This window comes from Anthonomus grandis, chromosome 5 (genome assembly GCF_022605725.1).
Source record: "Anthonomus grandis grandis chromosome 5, icAntGran1.3, whole genome shotgun sequence".
Classification (NCBI taxonomy): Eukaryota; Metazoa; Arthropoda; class Insecta; order Coleoptera; family Curculionidae; genus Anthonomus; species Anthonomus grandis.
In genome coordinates, this window is record NC_065550.1 from 14344984 (window position 1) to 14359755 (window position 14772).

Genomic DNA, 14772 nt, shown 5'->3' on the forward strand with positions numbered 1-14772 from the left:
GATGAACCCAAACTCGTCTATTACGCTGCTTTTTTCGCCGATGTATTAACAAAGCAATTATAATCTTTTTGCGCCTATTGTCCATGATAATCAGCGTCAAACTGAATTACCTAGCACCAAATGGTCCGGAGTTTCGCAAACTCCCGTGTGAAGAGCGCTCCAGGGCGCTGCCCGGCCGGGCGATCAGACGGACGGATAAATATCCTGACCGTGTGAAGGCCTTATGGATCGGCGAGTAGATCTGTGGTTGCGATGCCAACGGGCAGCGTCATGCGTTTTCTGTGGCTCAAAGTGTTTGCAACCTTTCGGGGTTCAGCATTGCCTAAATAATTTATTTTCATTGCGGGTCTTGTGTCGACGTTTCGGTTGAATTAGAAATGTCATGGTAAAAATGTAAATTATAAGTAAAGCGCAAAATTTAAAGGTTGTTACCAAAACTTTTGCTTCATCTAGCCATTTACAAACATTTTACGAATTTTCTCTCTTACCTTGTCTAAGAAAACTAGTGATTGGTTCGTAACTGAACCTACAGATGGCGCTAGCTACATCCGGCTTCGCCTGTCAATTGAATTTGGTAGTGGGAGAATTTCGCAAAGGGGAAGTCAACGTCGTCCATCCTTTCGACTTTTGTGAGTGCTGGGAAACCGAAAGTTGGAAAATGTCGCTACTTTCCGCTCGTTTAGCTGCCTCTGTGGCCCGAAACATCCCTAAAACCGTAACTCAGGTAGGACTTATTTTATTTATTGCAGTTTTATATCCATTCGCTTTTCACATTCAGTGTATTTTGTGGGTAAATGTGTTGGACTTTGCCGATAGTGTGACATAACATCATGGGCTGGAGCCTCATGATTTTTCCCTAAAATTTCCCTAACATTTGATATTTTTCTATACTACTATCACCTAGACTTCCTTATGTATGCAAAAGAGCTTGTTTATTTAACTGTTATTGTAAAATATGACCTAAAATTTTAATGGTTATGATGTTATGTAATAAGGGATCTTATGTCAAAGTTTACTCTTGCATTAAGAACCCTACATGCTCTTGGACGCAATTACTTGAAGAATTTTATAGAATACAAACGATCTTTAAGTGAGAGGATTTCTTTAGATAAAATTTTATTCTCAAATTATTCAGCAGATTGTCATCACCATACTCATTTTATTGTTAGATCATACTGTTCAAAAATCAAGACTTATTATCCACCAAATCTTTTACACCTATTACCCAAAGTCTTAAATTATTGATATATTAATACAAATGGACAAATGTTTGGCTTTTTTAATGACTTATGTGTGAGAGGAAACTATTCCCAGAGAAAATAATCAATTGGCAACTTTTTTAATTTAGAACCTTGTTTTGCAAATACAGAATTTCTCTTGATTTTCATTTATGAAACAAACTATAATATTAACTACAAACTTTTCAACTTACATAAAAATTTCAATCTAATTGTGAACTTCTGTAATTTTATGTTTTATATAAAAACAGCTGTTTTTTACTTTAAGCCATTTGTTTTTTATATATTTTTATATAATGCAATACTGGAATTTATGGAGTATAATAGATCTTTTTTTACTATATGGCTTTATCAATCAATCCCAGAGCTTGTTTTCAAGCATTTTTATTTATCTTTGAGATTGTTTTTTTCTACATTTTTAAAATTGTTTATATGCATTTATTTTCCTGTTCATATGATACTCACTATGATCCATCCAACTTAATTTTTTAAAATTGGTTTCAACAATTTAGATGATAATGTAGAAACCATGTGTTTGCACTATTACAATATTGTCAGTAAAGATTATTCTTCTGCATCTAATACTGAAATTATATCAGTAACATAGACAGTAAATAAAAATAAACCTAGAATCTGAGAGAACCTATCTATATGAAAACTAGGTTGTATCTGTACTTTTTACATACATCATAAATTCATATCTATTTATTTTCTATTTCATTTTCAACTGGTTTCGGTAACCCATAAAGACCAAATTTATCCAAGTATCTAAAATATTTTATTTGACAGTAAGCATTAAATTATTGATTATAGTTTAATTTATGTGTTATAATATTTAGCTAGTAAAACACTTATTTGGCGACTTAGTCCCAAATCAATTTTGACCTTAATTTTATTGAAACTCATTGCATATTTAATTTCTTACAGGAAAGTATTAAAAATTTTAGGCAAAATAAATGAACTATGGAAATTTAGACAAAATAAATGAACTACAGAAAAAAAGGTTTTGCGAGTTCTAACTGATAGTAAATGACATTACCATATTTGTTATTTCTAAATTAAATTATCTAAGTTAAACCCTTGTGCAAAGTTTCAAAAAATTTTAATAAGAGAATCTTGAATTATGCAATTGCAAAATTAGCAAATTTTCGGTTCAGGTAAAACCAAATGGGCACTAGTAAAATGAATATTGTCACTGATGTGAGGAAAAGTGTCAATAAATCAGTGACAGTCGATATTTGAAAACAAGGATGAATTATTATTATATAGCCATAATTAAGTGGCATTATGCGGGAAACAGTTTTAGAGCAGTATCAATGTAATAAATGTTTTCAGTTTATTTCCCCACCAAGCCCATTCCGTCCATTTCAACTATTAAATGTATTGTCAATAAGTTTGAGTCCAAAGGTACCGTAAAAAAATAATTGTAAAAGTTCAACTCAGGATATTGAAAATAGAGCCGAAGAAAAAGAGAGAGATCTTAATATTCTACTGAGTGTGGAGGAAAACAAGATGGTTAATCAATAAACATCATACAACGGTATTGCACACTTTAAAAAAACACACATATTATTCGTATAAATAATTAAAAACATCAGGAGCTGCAGAAAGGAGATAAAGAGCGAAGAATGGCATTTTGTTTTGAAATGATGGAAAGAGCAAATAATGATAGGAATTTTTTAGGAAATATTTGTTTTACCGATGCATGTACATTTACCCTCAACAATGAATCAAATGTTCAGAATTGCCGGTATTGGAGCCAAGAAAATGAACATTGCTTTGTTCATACTAGGAACATTTGATTAATTGATGTTTTTATGTAATTCTCTATTATTTTTAAAAAAGTTATTGTATTTTATTTTATTTTATTTTTCCACACTTAGTAAAATATTAAGAGTTCTGTTCTCTCTTTTTTCGGATCTTCTGAGTTATACATTTACAATTATTTATTGCAATGTCTTTAGACTCAAATTTACTAACAATAGGTTTAATGGTTGAAATGGACCAGATAGGCTTGATGGGAAAATAAATTGAAAATATTTCAGATACTGCTATTGGTTTAATTAAATTCTAAGTATAATAAAATTATTTTTTTAATAATCGATAATAATAATTGTTATTGGTTTAATTTCATCATTATATTAAATAAAAGTTTAGATAAAAAAGTAATGTTAATGTGTCTTACTTTGAATGTATGGTTGTGAGATTGATAAAGCAAAAAAAAACATTTCTTTATTCGGCTGTACGTCAGATTTGACAAAGCCTTATAACAAATAGTTTGCTGGTGTCTGGTTTTACCTGAACCGAAAATTTGGTAATTTTGCAATTACATTTAATTGAATAATTCAAGATTTGCTTAATAAAATTTTTTGAAACTTTGCACGAGGGTTTGCCAGATTGGTCTCTTCAAAAAGTTATCTTACATTTTTTCTGTAAAATGTACAGGGAAGCCAATAATTAATCCCCTTAAAATTTACATAGGATTTCCTATGTTCCGCTCGGCGACGCACTACCCGGTATAGTAGATACATTCTTATGGATTCATACCTTCTTACATACACATAGTGTTGTCTTAAAAGAGATCCAACATAATTTAAATATTCAACAGGAAAAAGGACACTACAAATTCCCTTAAAAAAAAAGCAGATTAATTTTGCTATGCATTACATTAACTGAATGGATTAAAAAGAGAATTAAAACATGTGAAATAAATAAAAGTTTTCATTCAGGTCATCATTATATTCTTTGACATCATAATATGTTGTCAAGCATCTTTTATTTTCCTCTTAAATACTTCCTCCCCAACAGCATCCATCAACTCCAAAGAAAGCAATATTTTTATTATGATTTTGTTTAAATAGTTCTGACAAAGATCTACTACTATTTTTGTAGTTTATTATACAATATTTGCATCTTTTTTGTACAATATAAACAAAGAAAGTACCTGGTTCTTTATCTCTGCCTATTGAACACAGAAATTATTTGTTTATCAAACTTTATTTATTTATCCCAATAGTACCAACAGCCAGAGGCCAATTATAGATATTAACTATAACATCTGAATTATATTAATTCCACTATCTATTTTAATCTTTCTTGCTTTTCTGCATGATCTCTTGTTGTGTATAACAATTTATAGAAAAAAATATTTTTCACAAATATATTTTTTAAGAGGTTTTACAAAGATTAATAATTTTTATATTGAACCTTTCAATTTTGTCTGTAGATTAAAATTTAAAACCATAGTTTGGCCAATTCCTTAACCATGGGTTCTAAATAAATCTACCTACAAATTAATTTATGTAGAAAACTACTGTTTTTTTGTAATGTTAGTTTTTTTTTCTGGCATAAACTATATTATGTCATCCATCATTTTCCTAAACATATGAAGAGACAAATTAAAGTAAAGCAGTTAGCTTTTAAGCAGCCAGTCCCAATTAATTACAGAGAAACTATAACATTTGAAGAGTTGCAGATAAGAATGTAAGCACAAATACAAAACTTGTGATTAGTATTTAACAGAAAGTATAAAGATCTTTATAGATGTGAGAAGTTGCTTTAAGGTTTAAAAACCACTTGACCTACATGAGCAATCTCTATCTACAAAATTCTGACCCAAGGATTGCTCTGTAGTGTCTAATAAAGTGTGTATTAAACTAAGTCAACATTCAAAACATTCGGAAGTGGAAATCATAATTTTTTTCCAGCAGCACAACCAACATTATCAACAAATTGGATAGTCTGCATGCAAAAATAAACCTGACTCCCAGGTGATTTTCATATTAAATTAAGACCTGTATATAACGTGTTTCCAGATGATAAAATTGTTCACTGAGAGCTCAGAGTATGACACTGCTATATTTAAAATGTGGTTGAATATGAATGTGGATATGTAAAGCTGAAATAAGTATAATTGAAATTTGAAATATGTATGTGTATAATTATATATTTCTATACATTTTGTATAAAATGATAAATATGTTTATATTAGTTAATGGTTTATTGATATTTTGACACTTAATAATATTTTTATAAAATGCTAAATTACAATTATTTTTTTGCACAACTTTCCTTTTCATTCCAACAAAATAATGTTAACAAATCGTAAATATATGGTTCTTCTCATACATCCTTTATGCCAATTTTGTTTAATAACTCTTATCAGTTACACTTCTGTAGTTGTTCTCCCCACTTTCTTGCTTGTTGATCGCAGCTTTCTATTGGCTGGATATTTAAGAAGTGGGGTGATCAGTGGCTGCTCTGTCAGGCGCCATTCGCCAACGTCACTTTCGGTTTTGATTTTTTCACGTTCACGTGCTGCAGATAGGAGCACATGTACATGTAAAAAATTGCCAACAATAATTTCTTAGAAGCAAAGTTTCAGTAAGCAATGGATGGACAATATAGTCTACATTGGATAATCCTTTGCCTGGTTTCCCTTGGGAACAGTTTATATTGTAATTTTGGAGCAGGATGGCCAAGATTTTTAAGGATTTATAAGTTTATAACATAACCTAGGGAGGTGAGTTTTAAAGATTTCCTTTCTTTTGTTTGGCCAGTGTGATTTCTTAAATAGTAAATTAATATTGTTGTAGGGTTCTTTCTTTTTGTTTCTTTTGATGACATCATCTTCATTCAATTTACTTCCCATGAATAAACCTATTAATTTTGCCTGTTATTGATCATAAAATTATCATATATATTTTAATATCTGATTTTTTTTTAATTTTTAATAATTAAATATTAAATCTTTAAGAGACCTTTTATTAGCTGGCAGTAGTGGGTGTATTATTTTGTATATATTTGGTGTAAAAACAGTTTAGGTTTTTTGTTGAAACTTGGCTCTTTGAATCTTCCTTGTCCAGGGTTAATTTTTTTTTACTTAATGGATGCTCATTAAGTAAAATCTATATTGGTGTGACAAATTTATAATTAGTTACCTATTCTATTTAAATAAATATGAAATATACATCCTTATACTATGTTTTAATAAATACCAAGCTTAGAAAATACTTCTACTCCTTATACCTGGATTTTCTGATAAAATTAAATGAATAACTTACAAAAAAATTAATACAAGAGCTTAATTTAAATTCATAAAAGACATGATATCTATTAAAACAAAAACCTTTTAAAGAACATGAATTAATAAAAAGTGTAATATTGTAATATTCCTTGGGCTTGTTGTAAATTTTATATAGGTAAAACCTGTACACCTTAATGGTATTTTTGTAATTTTTTTTTGTATTTTCAATTCAAATTTTTTAAGGGCTGCTTCCTTGATGTTAGCATTAAAAATTATGGAAACTGGTAGGGAGTGCATCTATAATGTTAAATGCATAGTTACATGTTTAGTTTTTAATGTCACATCCATTCTTTTGCTAAAAAGTGAGGTAGAAGTAGGTACATTTTTAAATAAATTTCTTAATAAGAATTATTTTCTTTTTCTTTTTAATAATTGAGCATATCAGATAGTATTATCTAAATTTATCTAAAAAATTATGATAGTATTAACTTATGCGAATAATCCCTAGTCTGATGAATTATCCAAGAGATGGGGCAATATTCCAGAGCTACCATCAACAAAGTCAGTGGCTAAAATATTAAATCACAAACTGTAAAGTTAACCCAAAATGTTTGAAATTTAAAACACCAGCAAGTAGGGAGTATTATCATGATTAAAAAAATGACTCCTCTATCATAAAGAAGGAAAAGAGGGCATTTTATTATACTGAAATTGAATTTGCAATAATCAAAATAAGTCAATCAACAACTTTTAAGTGAGAATTAAAAATACATTAAAACACCCTCAGAAACACCCGTTAATACAGTTGTGTAAACAAAATAAGTTATGTTTAACAATATAATATGCACAAAATTAAGAGATAATCCTTAAATTAATAAAGTGCTTTTATGGTCAAAAATCTTGAAATTGGATTAGTAGTAATTGTTGCTTTTTGAACAGTATAACCTAAAATTGGCAAGGTATTTAAATCCATTTTTTGTCCTTACTTTTGTATGTATAATTTGTTCAAAAAGTTGGGTTCTTTGCAAATATTTATTGTACCAATATAGGAAACAAAAAAATTGTTGCTCAACATATTTTCTTGAATACACCCTTTTTAAAATGCGTCTTATGTTGTTTAGAAAATAGCTTTTCACATTAAAAATGTAATTAAACATTTGTAGGCCGCAGGAGCAGCTTTCCCAGCTACTTCGGCAGCTGTAAGAAAAATTCACGCGACTCCAGCCAACAATGGAGTTGAAATTTCTTCAGTTTTGGAAGAGCGCATCTTGGGTTCTGCCCCAAAAGCTGATTTGGATGAAACTGGTCGTGTCTTGAGCATTGGTGATGGTATTGCCCGTGTATATGGTTTGAATAACATTCAGGCCGATGAGATGGTTGAATTTTCTTCCGGATTAAAGGTGAGTTTGGTTCTTAAAAAAAAATCTATAATCATGTTTAAAATTCCTTTAAGAAAAAAAAAACAATGATGAGATTTTTGTCCGTGTTTCACCTGAATCGTTGTGATTACGACCTACAAAACTGAACTAATCTAACTACACAATGTTAACTTTAAGAAAAAAAAGTATTGGATGAACTTATCACTTTTTTTACTGTTGTAGGGTATGGCTCTTAACTTGGAACCCGACAACGTCGGTGTGGTAGTATTCGGTAACGACAAACTTATCAAGGAAGGTGATATTGTCAAGAGAACTGGTGCCATTGTAGATGTACCAGTAGGTGATTCCATTTTGGGTCGTGTAGTAGATGCTTTGGGTGAGTTAAATAATCTATTAGTTTTATATTTTTCATTATATCAAATCAAAATCAAATCAATATATGCTTTATTGTCATAAAAGTAAATTTGTTGACAAAGATGTAAAAAAGAAAACAAGAAATACACAAACATGTAAAAAGGTTATTTAGCATGCTATGGTCCATCATCCTAAAGGCATTCGGCTTCCATGAATATGGTTTACCTATACCGGTAAAACCAACAACATCCCCATTCTTCAGAAATACTCCTCCAAGACTCTGAACCAAAACATACAAAGCTAATGTAATGTCAAGAGTATCAATATGTATAACACAAACAGATATTATTCACTCCCAAAATATACAATTTTATTAAATGTAAAATTGTAAAAAAAAAATTAATCACAGAAATAAATTAGGCGAAATGATATGGTGTAAAAAATATAAAGAATATACCTAAAGTCCTGCAAGAAAAAGGTAAAAATGACTAAAATCTATCCGACAAAAATTCAGTTATTTCATAATAGCCCTTTGCAACTAAGAGTTTTTTAACACATTTTCTAAAAAGTTTCCAGCTACCTATACCTTTCAAATCTGCAGGAAGATGATTAAAGAGTTTTTTACGATCAAATATAAAAGTTCTTTTGATCAGGGAACTTGTAGGCATAGGCAAGAGCACATCATTAGCTCGTCGACTGCTATATTCATGCCTATTAGTTGTGTTCACATTTCTAAATTTCTTATGAATGAGGCAAACAGATTCCAATATAAATAAGGCAGGCTGTTAGCTGTTTGCAAGACTCTCTCATACTCACATTACACAGACGTCGGATCGCTCTCTTTTGCAAAACAAAAACACTATTAAATAAGTAATGTGTGCATGCACCCCAGAAACACAAACCATACCTTAAATGGGACTCAATTAAAGAAAAATAAACATTTCTCTCCATGTCAAAAGCAACCTCTTCTGCGACCACTTTAAGAGCATAACAATTTGCTGATATTTTTCTACACAATTGCGTGATATGGCCCTCAAATTTTAGTTTATTATCAATAAATAAACCTAAAAATTAATTTTTGTCTAAGTTGTTTAGAATGTGATTCTCCAAAAACACAGTAATTAAATTGCATTTAAAATTCATAACACTAGTTTTTGAAATATTTAAACACAGTTTGTTGGAATCACACCATTTCTTGATTTCAACAATAACTCTGTTAACTGTGGTATTTAGATTCATCGCACTCATGTCATGCCATAAAATTGTGGATTCATCTGCAAACTGAATGAATTTACCTGAATGATGAATGATATAGCTCTTTTTATATTTTCTATATTGTAAGTTTTGTTTTTGATTTAAGGTAATCCCATTGATGGTAAGGGACCACTAAACACCAAACAACGTTTCCGTGTCGGTATCAAGGCTCCCGGTATCATTCCCCGTATTTCCGTAAGGGAACCTATGCAGACTGGTATTAAGGCTGTAGACTCTCTTGTACCCATTGGTAGAGGTCAACGTGAATTGATCATTGGTGATCGTCAAACTGGGTAAGGATTTAGAGTTCAATGTAAAAAAAAAAATAAATGTTAACAATAATAGTCAAAAGTCACAAATTTGAAAATGAAACTTCCCTAAGCAAACAATCAATTTATAAGTAATTTTAGTAAGTCACTACTATTCGTGTTTCACAGGCTGACAGGTGTTAACCCGCGCCTATCATGTCGCATAGATAGATATAAAACTGGAACTCCAAAAGTATCATAAACTTTATGAGTTAATTTTTTAACATTAATTAAAACTCGAAAAAAATGAGAAAATAAACAATTCTGGTTATATACATTTGATAGTGTCTCTGTGTTATAGACTTTAAATTTGGTTTTTCTTTTTAACGTTAGAGATGTCGTTTATTCTTGCAGTGGAGTTGTAAGATGAGGTAAAGAAAATACTTTAAGTTTGCCTTGATTTATAATACTTTGCCTAAATTAAAACAAAAAAAAAAAGAAAATAGGAATGTCAATTAATTGGTTTGGAGGTTGTTGGCTTCACTAATGCATTTATAAGTGAAAAAGAAAAAAAGTTATACTTAAATTTTTTTTTGTTTCTCCCTGATGCTATAAAATGGCCACCGAGATTTGAGAAGAGAAAAACGTTTAAACTCTGTCAAAAGTAATTTTTTCTGTAAACTTGTACAGTGGTTAGTAAAGGTTCCCTGAATCTTGAAAGGGTATTACTTGCTCTTCTAAAACTTATATTGAACACCAGGTTTGAGTGTCCATTAATTTCATATAGAGCTTAATATTTGCAAAGTGCACACATTTAAATACTCCAATTAAAAAATAAAGATTTCAAAAATACTGTAGCCTTTGAAAAAACAATCTAAGGGTTTAAAAATACAATTTGTAATATTACCATAAATTTAATCAATTTTATCAAACCTAGAGAATTAGTGCTTATATGAAATGAAAGTACCACAAAGCATGTAAGAGTATGATGAAGAAACCATAAAAGTATGTGAAACCAAAAAATAGACAAAAAGAAAATCTTTTAAAATGGTGGGAAAAAAGTGCAAATGACTGTTTACCAGTTAATATTTCTCCCTCTTTATATTTACTTCTTAGTTAGTCTTTTTGTTTCATTCTTTTTTATGTGTTTTAACAATGATTATTTGGTTGTGACAGTTGTGTTATATTTGACTTATTTGTTAATTTGTATTGTTAAAGGATGATGTTCATCATTGTTCTAAGAATGTGAATTTGAGTATTTTCTTCTTCTCTTCAATAATGAAGCATATGAAATTGTATCTTATATGGTAATGATCTAAAACATTTTATGGCATAATAGTAAGTACTATTGCTAGTACATAATAACTTTTTCTATATGCAGGTATATTATATGCAATGGATATTGAAACAGTTGATAACGTGCAATATTTAAAATAAAACCCATTTTTTAAACAAAAACAAGCACTTAATGATGATTTAAGATGATAAGGGCTGGTATCTCCTCTACATGAGTGCATACAGGGTGTCATTGAAATGGTGTAAAAAAATTCGGGGGGTGATAGTACTCCTAAAAATTTAAAAAAAAAGTTCCTATAACTATAGGGTGGAAAATGCATATTAAGGGAGTTAGGGGCACTGAAAGGGTAAATTTAAAAAACGGTTTTTTGAAATTGTAGGCTTAAAAAACGAGATAAAATTTCGAAAAAAAATCCTCTGCCATAAATTTTGACCCAAAATCAAATGGTGATACTGAAAAATAATTTGGAAAATCGGAAAGGGTAGTTTTAGCAAGGGTAGGGGGTTAATTCGTGAATAACTTTTTTTAGGTTATTTTCTTCGCAACGTGGGTTCATTTTTTAAAAACTACATACTTTTTCCTACAAAAAAGGTACTCTTGTTGCACATCGCCCAGAACGATGGTTTTCGAGAAAATTGAAGGCAAAAAGTTTGCTCTGATGGGCTGCTAACTGGTTAAACAACATAAACTTATGAAAGTTATGGGGTTTCAAAAGTAAACAAGTAGTTATTAAATAATTAATTGAAAAATCTAAATTTCATGATTTGAGAGATGATTTGAGAGATGATGAGAATTCATCAGCGCCTAAGAGACACAGGTTCATTTGGACATAGAAACCAAGACCGTGGCCGTAACTTGATGGTACGTACACCTGATGTTGAGGAGCGCATTTTAGCACATGTAGAGGAAGATCCGGGGATATCTGTAAGGAGAATTGCAGCGCGGGAAAACGTCAGTCGCCATTCTGTGTGGATGACTCTTAAGACTCAACTCCTGCATCCGTATCACATCCAAAGGGTACAAGCTCTTGCTCCGGCAGACTATCCCGCTCGAGTCATCTTCTGTCATTGGTTATTAAGAAAACAGGTACAAGAACCCCTTTTTTTGGCAAATATTTTATGCACGGATGAAGCTGGGTTTACAAGAAATGGAATTTTCAATTACCATAATACACATCACTGGTCCGATGAGAACCCTCATGCTGTTGTGGAAAGTCGACACCAAATTCGATTCTCAGTTAATGTTTGGGCGGGAATTCTTGGCGATAGACTTATTGGACCATTTTTTCTACCCCCGAGGTTAATTTGACACCTTTTGAAAAGTCGCTTGTTTTTATAATAATAAACATTTTAGGCTAAATGGTCAAAGTTACCTTAATTTTCTAATACATGATCTACCAGCACTTTTGGAGGAAGTTCCCATAGCACAGAGGCAGATCACGTATTTTATGCATGATGGTGCACCAGCTCATTTTCCGCTAGCGGTGAGGAATCATTTAAACCAAGTTTTTGAGAGGCGTTGGATAGGACGTGGTGGTCCACAAGCTTGGCCAGCAAGATCACCAGATCTTAATCCATTAGATTTCTACTTCTGGGGCCACTTGAAAACTTTGGTTTACTCAGTGCCGATTAATACTGAAGAGCAACTACGTCAACGCATTATCGACTGTTCCAATCAAATTCGTACAACCCCAGGGATATTCCACAGGGTACGCAGATCATGGAGAAGAAGAGCAGATGTCTGCATTGAAATGAATGGTGGTCACTTTGAACATTTACTATGAATGAATTAAGAAATGCATTATTTTAATAAGGAATTTTGGTAATTGGTAATTGGAAAACCATCGTTCTGGGCGATGTGCAACAAGAGTACCTTTTTTGTAGGAAAAAGTATGTAGTTTTTAAAAAATGAACCCACGTTGCGAAAAAAATAACCTAAAAAAAGTTATTCACGAATTAACCCCCTACCCTTGCAAAAACTACCCTTTCCGATTTTCCAAATTATTTTTCAGTATCACCATTTGATTTTGGGTTGGGTCGGGTTGGGTTGGGTTGGGTGAAAAATTATGGCAGAGGATTTTTTTTCGAAATTTTATCTCGTTTTTTAAGCCTACAATTTCAAAAAACCGTTTTTTAAATTTACCCTTTCAGTGCCCCTAACTCCCTTAAAATGCATTTTCCGCCCTATAGTTATAGGAACTTTTTTTAAAATTTTTAGGAGTACTATCACCCCCCGAATTTTTTTACACCATTTCAATGACACCCTGTATATCCTAGGGGAGAAATAATTAATTTAATTTTTTGAACTTTTATACAACTCAGTCTGCCCCTTTTTTTAGAATTTTCTTAATAATGTCTCTTCACACAATGTCTCTCCACACAAACTAAGAAAATCACACAATATGTTGTCATATCATGACATAACATTTGAAAGGGAAAGAAATTGAATACGTCACAACAAAAAAGGGTATTTTTGCCAAGTCTTATCTTTATTTAAATCGCTCAATTTGTTTTAGCAAAACTGCTCTGGCTATCGACACCATCATCAACCAGAAACGTTTTAACGATGCCGATGATGAGAAAAAGAAGCTGTACTGCATCTACGTCGCCATCGGTCAGAAGAGATCTACCGTCGCCCAGATCTTAAAACGTCTTACTGACACCGGTGCTATTAATTATACCATTATCGTATCTGCCACCGCCTCTGATGCCGCTCCATTGCAATACCTTGCTCCATACTCTGGGTGTGCTATGGGTGAATATTTCAGAGATAACGGCAAACACGCTTTGATTATCTACGATGACTTGTCCAAACAAGCTGTTGCTTACCGTCAAGTAAGTTAGTTTATCCCGATTCCACTTATCCGGCCACATACTCGTATAGCAGGATGGCTGGGTAAGGGACATATCTATACAACGGTAAGGTATAGAAGCTTAAGAAAAAAACTTTTTGAATAAATGGTAAGAAAATTCTTGGTAATTAATTTAAAGTTTGTAATTTGACTAGGTAGCGCTAGGAAGAGTAACCGCTATGAAGGAATAGCATTTTTAAGTTATCTCGGTTAGTAGCATGATAAGCCATAAGTTTAAAAACATCATTTGATAGTACTGCCGTCCTAGGGAAAAAATTGAGAATATTGTTTTTGACAATATAAGATTTCTGCGTTAAAAAAGCTTTAAACCTTATTGAACCTTACTGCTTTAAGAATCACTAAAACCCCCACCTTTTTTTTACTAGGATTTATCAGCATTCGAAAAACCACTAATCCGTTTTTCTCATAAGCCTCGAATAAATCATATATATTTGCTAGAAGAACAAGACATAAAAGCACTTAGGTGTTTTAAATAGGTTTCTCACAGCCCTCTGACTGCTATTTAGAATCTACTTACACATAATTATGCTTCTTCTCGGTGGTAAACGTTACCGAGTTTTATCACTGCTTTGCCGAAGAGATAATTTTGTGTGCGTTTCTCTGCTTTCGGAATTGCTCGCATCTAGTTTGTCGGTATCGCGAGCGTTCTCACACAATCAGCTATTGTAAACATAAATGTATAAAACCTACTTGTGCCATCTGTAAATACAGCCATAAATTATGAATGTGCCTATTGCACAATAAATTGATCGACTATTGACTAAGTTTAGTATAAAATTCTCCAGTCTATTTTATCACAAAAAACTATTTCTTCAATTACATACATAAGTATAACTATTAAAAACCGCATGGCTATATCTTCATTAGTTCTTGATTTAGAGAAGGAAATGTAGGTACCTCAAACAGATTGTTATAGCTTATACGAGAAATAAGTTACAAATTGCATAGCTTACATGTAGCTAAAGTCTGTCTAAAGCCTACTGAAAACATCAAAGGGAACAATAAAACGATATTTCTAAAAAATTCAAATGTATTATTAGAACAAATAGTAATTAGAATACACTTGAGACGCCCAATTCCAAAACTCTTTAGATCCGTGCTAAC

The 14772-nt window shown here is 31.5% G+C and overlaps 1 protein-coding gene across 1 annotated transcript in view; it reads left to right on the forward strand.

Moving 5' to 3' along the window:
* The first annotated feature begins 557 nt into the window (after positions 1-557).
* The window catches only part of LOC126736586 (ATP synthase subunit alpha, mitochondrial), a 30125-nt gene continuing 15910 nt past the window's right edge, over positions 558-14772 (forward strand). Inside the window, exons 1-5 of the mRNA XM_050441010.1 lie at positions 558-724; positions 7428-7664; positions 7866-8019; positions 9358-9544; positions 13312-13630. Of these exons, the coding sequence (XP_050296967.1) occupies positions 659-724; positions 7428-7664; positions 7866-8019; positions 9358-9544; positions 13312-13630 (963 nt within the window). The 5' untranslated portion in view covers positions 558-658. The remainder of the gene's footprint in view (positions 725-7427; positions 7665-7865; positions 8020-9357; positions 9545-13311; positions 13631-14772) is intronic.